Source organism: Lytechinus pictus, chromosome 15, assembly GCF_037042905.1.
Source record: "Lytechinus pictus isolate F3 Inbred chromosome 15, Lp3.0, whole genome shotgun sequence".
NCBI classification, from domain to species: Eukaryota; Metazoa; Echinodermata; class Echinoidea; order Temnopleuroida; family Toxopneustidae; genus Lytechinus; species Lytechinus pictus.
The window spans coordinates 28,045,619-28,057,850 of NC_087259.1; the positions used below are offsets into that span (position 1 = coordinate 28,045,619).

Consider the following 12,232-nt stretch of genomic DNA (forward strand, 5'->3'; position numbering starts at 1 on the left):
CAACCGACATTCACCATACAAATTTGATGTTTTTTGCAATTATTTTTCCGGATAAATTTTCTACATAGTCTATATTGAAAAAAAATAAGAAAATAATAAGATACTTCTTACGAAAACATCAGAATTAATTGATTTAATTACCTTCAGTCGCCGTTTTTCTCACTGCGCAGCAAATTTGTGTTTTGGTCTGCTGCCCTCTAATGGCGATGCTCCGATATCTCCCCGGGGCCCGTTTCTCAACACCGTCATAAGTCTAACTTCTTGACTAAATCGGAGATAGTGAGCTACTTGTCCGCTAACCGTTTCACGAAGCCCTCTTTACCAAGATCGGGTACAACAACCTCACTAAATATTTATGACACCTCCGAACCTGTCATAACTTCTTTCTTAATGACGTAGTGGCATCACGTGGGTAGACTATGACATGCAAAATTGCCTCGAAATTTGAAAATTGTAATCTTACGTAATCATTCATAGAAGTTGAAATTACATTGCAAAACAGGTGTGATAGATCATTCAATAGTAATTGTTATGCACAGAAACTATCAAAACTGTTGGTAAAACGCAACAAAACCACTCATTTTAAAATAGTAAAGTAATTGAATCGATAAAGATTCTACCACGGCAGGTCATCCATAACTGGACTCGTATTCGTCGTTTTCAAACACTTATCAACATTTTTGATAAATTCTATCTCTAATTTATGCAAAGAATTTGTCAAATCGTGTGTTTCGGTATGTAAAAAAATTAAAAAAAATTAATTTAAACTATATTTTGATGATGTTTGGAACCATAAATAAACGTATAATTATCATTATTTTACAAAGATAACAATTGTGGTTTACTTTCGTAAACTATCAAAATTTACTATCCCGGGGATACCCATCTCATTGTCCCCATGTGATTTTTTAGTCATGAAATGATATATTCATAATTTGATTTTCTCAGCAATTAGATGCTCAAGTCTTCATGGTTTAAGTATGCATGGTTCATATTTTGCCTCTGCTATTATTTTTATTAGATGTATTTCCAAATTAATCACAATAATTGCAGTTTTATCACATTTTTGCTTTTCAAAAATTATGCTATTTTGTGACTAAGGCTACGTCTCGTCTGCTCTTTCTACCGATAGTATCGATATCAAGGGATTCTAGTTAGGAAGCCCTTCGTGAAACGGGTTTAGTAAGATTGGAAATAACTCCGTGGTTGGTGGATAAAGATATGACTAACTTGTCCAGGTGTTGAGAAACGGGCCCCCGATCCCTAACTTTCTCCCCCCCCCCCCCCACTGAACTAGAGATACGTATCTCTAGTTCAGTGCCCCCCCCCCATCCTCTCTCTCTCTCTCTCCTCCCCTAGATATGACAAATCCGCCACAAATCCACCCAAACAAAAAGTTGATTTTAATGAAATGAGAAAATTCCAAAAAGCATAACACTGAAAATTTCATCAAAGTCGGATGTAAAATAAGAAAGTTACGACATTTTTAAGTTTCGGTTAATAGGCCCTATCACAAAGCAGTTATATAGAGTACGGTACGGGGGGTGGGGGGCTGACCATGCAAAAACTCACAAACATATGGTTGTTTTTGTACAGTTTTGGAAAGTGGGGGGGGGGAGCTGAAGCCCCCACCCCCCACGGCCCCTGTTATATGCACATCCTGGTCTGTATGCAAATGAATGAGGGACTGATGACATCATCCACTCACTATTTCTTTGGAATTTCATTATAGAAAAAATGAAAATTTATGTTCTCCTCATTGTCATGTCAAATAAAGTTTTATTCCTCCCTGAACATGAGGAATTACAATTGTTTCAACATTTTCTGATTGAGTCAAGATGATCATTATTGTCAAATCTGTAAAAATTGAAATATCGTATTATTTAGACAATTTAAAAACAAAAGAAATAGTGAGGGACATAATTGACTCTCCAATATGTATATCACTGAGATGTGCATAATAACTGTTTTGTGAAAAATAAGTGAAAGTTTAAAATTTCCTAACTTTTTCATTTTACATCTGGTTTTGATGAAATTTTTTGTGTTATGCTTGTTTGATTCAAATCAACATTTTTTCTGGAGTGGACTTGGCCTTTTTGTACCCACCCTCCATATAGCCTAAGTTCCTCTCTCCTCCATCTGTCTGTTCTCTGCAGCTATAATACTCTCTTGATTCCTAAACACTGATCTGTATCAGATCAGTGTTCCTAATCAATGTACAAGCCCATATCCGGGGGGGGGGGGGGGGGTTGGACTGTACTGCCTAAATTTTCCAACGCAAGAAATATTCTAGGGGAAAACAGGTATTTTGCTTGTCAATTTTTTTTAGAAATCAAACCCCGGTTAAACCGGCTAATTGATACTTCTGGCTACAGGGCTGATCACACGTACTCCCAATGATCATAATCCTCATATCTGCTCGTCATTTCCTCCCTCGAAATTCACGTTCCCAAAATAATGACTAAATGAAATACATATACTGAAATATATTTATTTCAATTTCATGGAAATAGACATTGACTGAAAAATGTAATTTCAAAGTCTTTAAAACATCATATTGGTAATCATGAAGAACTAAATTGCATATTTTGATTTAAGAATAGATTGCTAAATTTTCGTACACATTGACAATTTTGCAGCTTAGATTATTAATGTCTTTAAAAATCTTTGGCAGCATAAATAGAGAGAATATCATCCTAATATTGATCTAGAAAGTATCAATAGTATTATAAATCCACTAATAGTTATCCCCGTAGTTGCTGCTTCATTTGCTCGGTTACTTTGCTTTCCATTTTGTTTAGTTTGAATTAAACATGGAAAGAAAAAATTCCCCTGGATTTTAGCATCTTACAAAATTATAAATTAATTTACCCCTTTGACTTCAAATACACACATAAAAAATCAGAGTAGCAATTGAGACAGAGGCTTGTAATGCTCTAAAAGCAAAAGTATCAAGTACTGAAATAAAAATAGAAGGCATTCATTTGGATGAAGATAAAATAAAAAGTGTATATTCATCATTCTAAATTCAAGCAAAATGATCAATGATATTTAATTACCCTATGTCCAAGTTTCATGAACTTGATCAACAAAATTTATAATTAAAAAAATATCCCCAACAAAGTTCATTGAACTTAAGTGAACTTTGACCTTACTCATGTGACATAGAACTCAGGTACAACAATCAATGATACCTGATAATCATTTTGTCCAAATTTCATTAACTGGGTCCATATACTGTCTACATTATGTCAACATTTCATGAACTTAACCTTGGTTAAGATTTCAATGTTCTTACCCAAAACATGGTATGCAGGCAAGACAAAATAAGGCACATTAGATCAGTCATGACTTTCAGAAACATGTCCAATATATAACTTTGGTATGGAGACTTCAGTAGCAAAGCAGATTTCAGACATAAAAGAAAGAAAGGCACAATGTATACTTTTCTCCTTCAAGGGCAATTTTTTTTCTTCTCTGAGGTAAAATTGAAGATTAACACAAATCTGTAATTTTCATTTTAATGCTACAAATTATTTGCCCATCAAATTATTCTTTCTTGAATGTTAAAGGTGAATCCAACCCAAATAAAAACTTGTTTTTATAAGAAAAAGAAAAATCAGACAAGTTGATAGGTGAAAGTTTAAACAATATTGGACAAACACCAAGAAAGTTATGAATTTTTAAAAGTTGTAAATATTGGTAATCACTTTACTCATGGAGACTTCAAATTGGCCGCATATGGGATGTCATAGTGATGTAAGGCAAGGACTACTCTTCCATGAACTCCAATACATATTATGGCTAAATGTCATTTTTCCCAAAAGTTTTACTTCAAATTATATTTTTCTTTCATGAGGACATTAAACAATATACTACCTGGGTTATATTTAGATTACTGCCCCAGGGGAATGGGTACTTAAGAGAAAACCACAAATCCCTGATAATAAAGTACATGGCCTATGGGAAAGTTGTCCTTGCCCCTTGTCATAATTTACTTACCCAGTTGCCAATTTGAAATGTACATACTATTAGTGATCTCAATTTTAAAGCAGCTATAACTTTCTTATTGCTTGTCCGATATCTTTCAAACTTTCACCAATCTGTTTAATTTATTTTTCTCCTTCCCAACAAAACATTTTATGGCCAAGGCTGGATTCCCCTTTAACTACAAACCTGTATTATCAATACATGTAACTGTGAACTCTAATCCTAAAAAAACAAATATCAAATGTTCTGGAGAAAGAAATTCTGGAATACAGTCAGTGTATTTCAAATATCTGTGCTGAAACTTGGAACGCTCAGTACAGTGCTCAAAGAACGGCCACAACTCGTATATGCTTCACAGATTTCTATGAATGACCCTGTACCACAAAATGGTTCATTTGTCTAGTTCATTTTCTGTAATTATTATTTTTTTTATTTTGGAAAACTAATTTCACTACACATATGTCTGCTGTCATATTTGAAATCTCACTATTTGCTTCGCTAAGAGAAGTACCGGTATTCAAATGGTGGGAGAAAACACAAAACCCAACCAAAACCAGATCTATACCTTTGAATTGATGATTTTGACCTCTGATGAAATATGGCGAGATATATAAATAATATCACCAGGGGCCCATAACACAAACTTAGCAATGATCAAAGATCATTTTTCTATGATTGATTGCATTGACTACAATGCACAATCAATCGTGAAAATCAAGCACGCGATTGATTGTTATACTTTGTGTTCTGGAACCCTGGCCTAATCTTATATTACTATATAGAGAATCTTGTACACATTTTTATGTTGGTGAAATACCGGTAGGTCACTTGATTAAAATATTTGATCTGACAGAAACTTGAATGGACTCTGATTTTCAAATTATCAGGGTTTTTTAAGAAGATATTTTTTTGCCATTTTTTTTTCTATTAACCTTTGGTCTTTTGATTTTATTGATCCATTATATTAAGTGTCAAAATTTTCAACAAATAATATTGATTAAATTTTTTTTAAGATTTAGTCAAATAGATTTTAAATTATTGGGATGAAGAAGGAAAGGATAAATGAATGAACAAACCTTGTTCAATGCAGTGTGTAGATTTTTAAAGACAAAATCAGAACTTGATTACAAAATGGAGGCATTAATAACTTCCTGTCAACCCCTTATTAAAAGGGTCAATATCTAAAAACAACATGATTTACATATATAGCACCATTTGGAAATATATCTAAACAATCATGTTCAAAGATTATGGGGTTGATAATAAAATTTCCCCTGGAAATGCATTCATGTGGTCACATTACAAATAACAAGTACAAAAACATCTAACATAAAATTTCATTCATCATATTGCATTTGTAATCAATTTTCTATCATCTACATGTAGATCTTTAAAATAATGATAAAAATTAACATTTAATACATTAAAGATAGATATGTTTAAAATTCACCATATTGCCTAATTTTTCAATCATACTAGATCTTGAAATATTACAATGAAGATGCATACAGTTTTTAAAAAAATCACTTCCTCTCTGGTTTCCAGCCATAGAAGTACACACAAATATTGCCACAGATAAATACAAATGTAAAAATCAAGGCCTCAGTTTTGCACATTATTATATATATCTACTCAGCCTTCACTTATCAAATACCATGTTTAATAATATGGTTTAGTAGATAAGACCCTGGACTGTGATAAACCACAATGTGTGGGATTCAAATCTTAACAAATCACTAGCATCCTTTGGCAAGGTATTAATCTGATTTGCTTGTCTCCACACCTACTGTATGCTAAATTGTTATCTCCCATGATGAGAAAATCATGGCTTGCAAAACATTGCAACTGCCCTGCATATTGTATGCGGATATGATTAAAAACTTCAATGACAACATTAATAATAAGCTATACGTGCACTAATGGAAATTGTTTCTGTAAGCAAGGTTCCACATTAATTTTTTTTTGGTCATAATAATCTGTATAAGCAAAGTATGTGTTACCATTTTCATAAACTATTAACTATCCCTGAAGCGCTTCAGAGAGCACAAACAAATTTGAAATAAAAGCGTTTAATTCCGGCATTTGTTTTGAGGCTATAAAAAGAATGTGATTTAAATCCAAATACTAATACCATGATCGTGCAATATCTAAAGAATCAAGTCAGACAATTAATTTAAAGAAGTGAAAATTTGTGAAGTTTTGGGTATTTGTCAGTACTGCTCAAATATACCAAAAAATAATTTCATCAATTTTAATTTGGCCTCGGGACCATTTGGGAAAGGAGATGATATAGTCAATGCTCAGCTATCCATATCAAACCACATAATCAATCCTAATTCAACTCTATAAACCTTTGAAAAAACAGAATAAGAAATTTAAAAGGCAAAGGTACCTTGATGCTTCTTGGAACAAATGATACCTGTACAAACTCTTTAGGAGTTGTAGAATTCATTAGTCGATGGGTCAACCTGTTACAAGTACCTACTGAAAGATATCCCTGTTCAAAGACTATGAAATCACAGAATTCAGTAGTGCACGTGTATGTTAACCCATCGCCTGCTGGAACTGGTTGGTAGTTGTACATAGCCATGGGGAATCACAGAATTCAGTATACAACAGATTAAACTGTAGCCAACTGGAACCTGGTGTTCCTGTACAAACCCTACGGGAAACACAGAATTCAGTTGTAACATGTTAACTTGTTGTCTTTCAGAACAAGGTAGTACCTTCACAAAGCCTAGAGGAAGTTTGAAAGTTGGTAGTCAATCGCTTAGAAGTCCTGGCTAGAATGAAATATCCCTATGTCTGTGAAGCCAGCATCAAAAGTCCACCTTAATTCCGCACCCGGTGCACATCTTGAGACATTGTTCGTGGTTTGGCTTGTTAGGACAGTTCTTCTGTCTCTCTAGGACCTCTTCAGGAAGATTGGTATGGGTCCCATCACAGTAAGGGGGAGACTTGGTGTACTTGCAGTTACATATCTGATATATTGACTGTGGCTTCTCAGGGACCTCCCACTTAAGGGAACGGAAACCAGTCTTCTTGTGAGCACCTGAGATAGTTTGGAAGTAAAAGCAAAGGAGTAATAGAAAATTAAACGATGTTTCAAGAACATTCAAACTTTTTTTTACAGCATTAACTATTGAACATTCCAGAAAGTTTTTTTTTTCTAATATTCTGAAGTTCTGAACATGTTATGTATTTGTTGGGAAGAAAAGATGGGGTGGGACACAAGGTAAATTGAAGGAAAAGATTTCTTGATTCCATCGATGACAGGTCTATGATAACAAATTGAAACCCACAGACATGATTTTACATGTAGATGGCAACACATCAGAATGTACTTAATTAAAAAAAACCTCAGCAACCTGTTTTAACACTGTTCCTTCATGGTAGGGCAAACTGCATCTATTTATTGCATGCTTCAAGTTTCGTTACTTGTCCAGTGTCCGCACAAACTTGTGACATCAATTTGATGCCATGACTCCTGCCACATACGTTACCAGTCACCTCAAAACCAACAATAAGTCCCAGGGAAGGTTCTCTGTAAATTGGCAAAACAGTTAATTTGGTCTTCAAAAAAAAAAAATTATGTTTCTTCATGCTATCAAAATTTGAAGCTGTAAATTGAATAAAAGACAAAATACAAAAGTTTCTTCAACTAATTTTGTGTTGTTGACTGCTCGGAAGTTCCACAGAGATGATTGCACATCTCATGCTTGAGTGAACTCCAAACTTAAAACCTTGTTCTCCTTATTTCTTGAATCTCTTCCTGGGTTTCTTAGCTGCATTTAATCAAGTGCGTATGGGTTATTGTTGATCAACTTTGACAAGTTATAGGATGTGCTTGTTAGAGCTCAATGAAAATCTCAAAATTCATTTTTGGTGTCTTATTAATTTTGGGGGTGGCAGGTCATATATGACATAAAAGGAGATAACTCACCATCACACCAAGGGGCTTTTTTGCTGAGGCCACAAGTACACCATTTCTTCTTCTTGCCTGGTTCTAATTCACTACCTCGTACTGTTATTGGTCCATACTGCCAGGAGGGGGTAGAAAGATAGGAGGAGGGGACAGAGAGGGGTTAAAGAAAAGGTATGATACAATGATACAATACTTTCCTTTTAGCTGCAAATATAACAATATCATTTAAAATACACAAAAGGCCAAGTTCTATCCAAGAAAAAAATGATTTGAATCAAGTTAAAATATCAAACAAGCATAATGCTGACAATTCCATCAAATATAAAATAAGAAAGTTTAGAAAATTATAACATCTTAAAATTTAGCTCATAACAGAGGTGGTATGCACATGATTGATGGCATGTTTTTTTTTTTTTACTTGATCTGAATTATTTTTTTTTCTTCCTGAGGGGGGGTGGGGGACTTGACCCATTCAATTTACAATTTTAATCATCTAAATGAATAAGTGCCATCAACATAATTGCTTGTTGCACAAAACATAGTCCTTGAAATTAAAGAAATAGCCCCAAATATTCAGTAATTTTCCCAATGTCCTGATTGTCTAAAATAAAAGAAATAGCCTCAAATATTCAGCAATTGCCCCCAATGTGTTAACAAAAAATAACCCCTAAAATTATTTTCTTCCCTGACTGTTACAGCAGTGTTCAAATAATCCTTTATCTACAATATGTAAATTGTATTTCAATTTTCAAACTCAAGTGAGTTGTGAAATGAGAATGAAAATTTTCAGCCGAGAATTGAGCTAAAAGAATATTCATGGCATGATTCTAGACTTATCTTTGTTTTCATTGAAGTTGAACATACAGAATACCAGCAGATATTACAAGTCTACTTCTTTCCACACTAAATGTGAAAAGACAATATCTTGGCTAGACACAGGGAAACAGAGATGCTACCATATTGAGTACCAGCATAATGAAGTGTGTTGGAATTAACTGCTGATATGATTGTAATTATTCTAGCTGGCATTTTACATTTAAAAATAATTAAAAAACTCCCTATTATATCAAAAGATATTTTATGGCAGGGTTTTTTTTTTCAATCTGAACAAAGATGACCGGTTTCCATAAATGTAGTATGAATCAGCAAACCAAGATAGTTTAGAAGGTTTCTGCTCTTATGTTTGCTCTATTTTGTGGTTTGTGCATGTGGTCTCCTATTTTTGGTACTCAAATCGGTGGTGCGACTGCTTACAACCGTTGCGATTGTGTGCAACATATAGTTTGACCAAATGATCACAAACGATCGCAAGAGTGATTGTGAAAACCCCTTTAAGCAACACTCCATCAAATCCATTCTCAAAGGATGATTTTCATAATTAAAAAAATCTAATTAACACAGGTCACTTTTTCCATACTTACAATTTAACCAAAGGATTTTACATTCTCTTTACTTATAACCTTGCCCCTCAAAACCATTTTCTAAACGTCTCATAAATCATGCAACTTCCTATACATAGAAAAGTGATGAGTCGAATGTGAATAGGAAGAAATAAACAGGATTATCAGGTATAATTTGGGGGTTATGATGCTGTTTAGGGGTATTGTACAACGCCTACTTAGCTTGTTGTACGCGAGCAAATGGGAGGCTGAATGTCAAACATTCGTACCGTTGCACAAAAGACGTACCATCCAAAATGTACCGTTGCACGGCTTTAGGAGGTGACGTCACAATACGATTCAATTCATTGCGCTCAGTAAAAATGCAGGTGCAATACGCGTATAGCCTGCTGGCTAAATGCGCAATGCTGCCTGAGGTGTTCGCTTGTGGGATTTTGCTTTTCGCTTTCCATATTTTTGCTCCCTTTTCATAGATTACTGCAGGAAAAACTCTTTGTTTTTTCATAAATTCGCTAAACTCCGAGGCGTTGTACAACACAAATAGCGAATATTCTTATTCGTGCAATGGTGCGAGATTTCGCATTCGGTGAAAGAAAGAAACACTCTATTCAACTCGGCTAACGCCTCGTTGAATAGAGCATCTTTCTTTCACCTCATGCGAAATCTCGCACCATCGCACTCATGCCTATTCGCTATTTGTATACTGTACTATTAACCACACATGACCAACACTACATCTCAACACATGGATCAAGGATAAGAATATAAGGAACCAGTTATCCCACCGCTGCCACTATGTCACCTTTGTTGGGTTTTTGAAGAGGGTCAGATGGGGTCTTAAACAACACATAGTAAACAGTGGTTTCCTGTGCAAATCTTGGCAAAGCTGTATGTCCTATTGCAATAGATTATTAGATCACATTAACAGAATAATGGTTGGAGTTTAAATGAGAGTTTCTTGAGTCTTAAACTATATACATGTGAGATAACAGATTTTTTTTTTAATACTTACAGTGTCAACAACTGGATATAATAGCTCTCCATCCTTCTCACGATGACTCATACTGGATCCTTCAGCCATCTTATCAGAATGATTCTTTATTCCTCTCCTCAACAACCTAACACCCTTCTTGGTTACTGCAACAAGAACAAGCCGGTAAGAGCCTTGTGATTGTAACATCCAAAGTTTAGAGCCTTTTGTTGTGTGGCTGATGTAAATAATCAAGTTCTTGTCTTGTGCTCTAACTTTTAGAGTCAAAGGAATTGTTAATTTCCAGTGAACATGTGACCTTGAGGGGTGTTATCATCTGATGGTCCCTCTAGTGCTTCTTTGGATTAGTTGTATACATGTATCAAGTCGATGAGAAATGCAGGAATAATAGGGATGACAGAGAAGAGATAAGATGTAGAATGGCCCTGGTACCCTCATCTATCAAAATCAACCTCTCATCTCATCTGATGTTCCTTGCCTGTCAAATGAATTAAAAACAACAACACTCAAAGTTAGATTAGATGGTACAAATCTATGTAAAAAAAATATTATTATTCATTACTACTACCACTGAAATGATGAAAAAGGTCCAAGACAAAGCCTATACTCAGTCAGTCGGCAAGCCCTGAAAAAGTAGCTTCTTTTATCCAAGTGATATTCATGGCTAGAGTGTTTTTGCATTGTTAATGAGCTTGGTGCGGACCAAAACACCTCTCTTTATTCTGCCATTGCTGCTCTAAATATTTGCCAAATTTCATGTTTTTGGTATCTTTATAAAGAAGATAAATCATTCTTTCAGGTCATGTGTTTGGATTTTTTTATGTTGTAATATAGAATAAACTTTTGATCTAAAACATGAAACAAAATAATTATTTTCATGCAACAAAAGTTGTTGTTTTTACACTTAAATTTCTGTTTGAGCCCAAATGATTTTTAAATTATGATAAAGCTGAAGATCTAAGCTTTAATATGATATAATTTTTATAACAAGAGATATTTCAGATGGGTCAGCAGCCAGCTTTGCATATACCAAGTACCAGTGGCGTAACTACGGGGGGGGGGGGGGAACTAAAACATTTCAAATAGATGAACCAAGTGCCCCACCTTATGCAGGGGCCGCGGAAGCGGGGGGACTGGGGGGGCTGAAGCCCCCCCACTTTTTTCAAAAACCGTGTACAAAAACGTAAAAATTATCATATGATTGTTTTTTTTTTTATGGTCAGCCCCCCCACTTTTGGCTCAGCCCCCCAATGACAAGCCTTGGAAAAGGGTGAAAGAAGAAGCAATTAACACACTAGCTAGGCCTATACTACAGTATTCAAATTTTCACAGCACGCCACAGCTGCAGCTCACAACACAGGCCACATGTCGAGTGATCACTAGCACACCCACAGAGACTTCCTCCCCGAAGTTTCGGCGGGGTAGAATCAGCGTCTCCGCTGGTAGTGCTCCTACATACAAACAAACACCCGATCAAATGTCTGCCTGCGAAAAAGATACATATAAGCATTGCTTAAAATTACTTTAAAGTTAAAACACACTAAGATCAACTGGCAACTTACCCATGAAGCTTCCAATAGATGTAATGTTATATCTACTTGTACAACGCTTATTCTTTGTTTCGATTTCTGCTGGTCGGCCGTCGGGCCGGGCGGATCGCAATCTTATCGATTTATCACGTGAGTACGGTGCATGCAATGGTGCATGCAATGGATATATGGACGCAATACAAACATTTCCCACGGATGTTGGACCACGCCCACCTGTACCATTCTTCGACAAGTACATACCGGATACAAATATTTGGGGGCGGGGGGGGGGGGGCAAATAACTTGTCCAAAGGAAAGCGTGCTCAGTGGTTTGCGATTGTCCCCATCCTTTCATTTTCTTTTTGTTTCTTCTTTCATTCATTTTGTAATTTCTTCT

The 12,232-nt window shown here is 35.3% G+C and overlaps 1 protein-coding gene across 3 annotated transcripts; it reads right to left on the reverse strand.

Moving 5' to 3' along the window:
- Nucleotides 1-2,472: 2,472 nt before the first annotated feature.
- Nucleotides 2,473-11,996, reverse strand: LOC129278029 (CDGSH iron-sulfur domain-containing protein 3, mitochondrial-like). 3 transcript variants are annotated; one of them, XM_064110266.1, is made up of 4 exons: nt 11,869-11,996; nt 10,328-10,784; nt 7,934-8,030; nt 2,473-7,042 (listed from the first exon to the last, which is right to left on the reverse strand). In XM_064110266.1, exons 2-4 carry the CDS (start codon nt 10,493-10,495, stop codon nt 6,810-6,812), a joined length of 498 nt encoding a protein of 165 aa, XP_063966336.1. In that variant the 5' UTR covers nt 10,496-10,784; nt 11,869-11,996; the 3' UTR covers nt 2,473-6,809. The 3 variants fall into 3 exon arrangements, with proteins under 3 accessions (XP_063966336.1, XP_063966335.1, XP_063966337.1); XM_064110265.1 differs by having other exon boundaries at nt 10,328-10,452; nt 11,869-11,987; XM_064110267.1 differs by lacking the exon at nt 11,869-11,996 and adding an exon at nt 11,464-11,536 and having other exon boundaries at nt 10,328-11,410.
- Between the last annotated feature and the right edge of the window lie 236 nt (nt 11,997-12,232).

Bases quoted from the DNA above. Each gene is read 5' to 3' on its own strand.
- LOC129278029 (XM_064110266.1), bottom strand. From the start codon at position 10,495: ATGTTACAATCACAAGGCTCTTACCGGCTTGTTCTTGTTGCAGTAACC. The intron at 8,031-10,327 runs GTAAGTATTAAA...CCCTCCTGGCAG, and splicing joins TATATCCAGTTGTTGACACT to TATGGACCAATAACAGTACG. The intron at 7,043-7,933 runs GTGAGTTATCTC...AAACTATCTCAG, and splicing joins AAAAGCCCCTTGGTGTGATG to GTGCTCACAAGAAGACTGGT.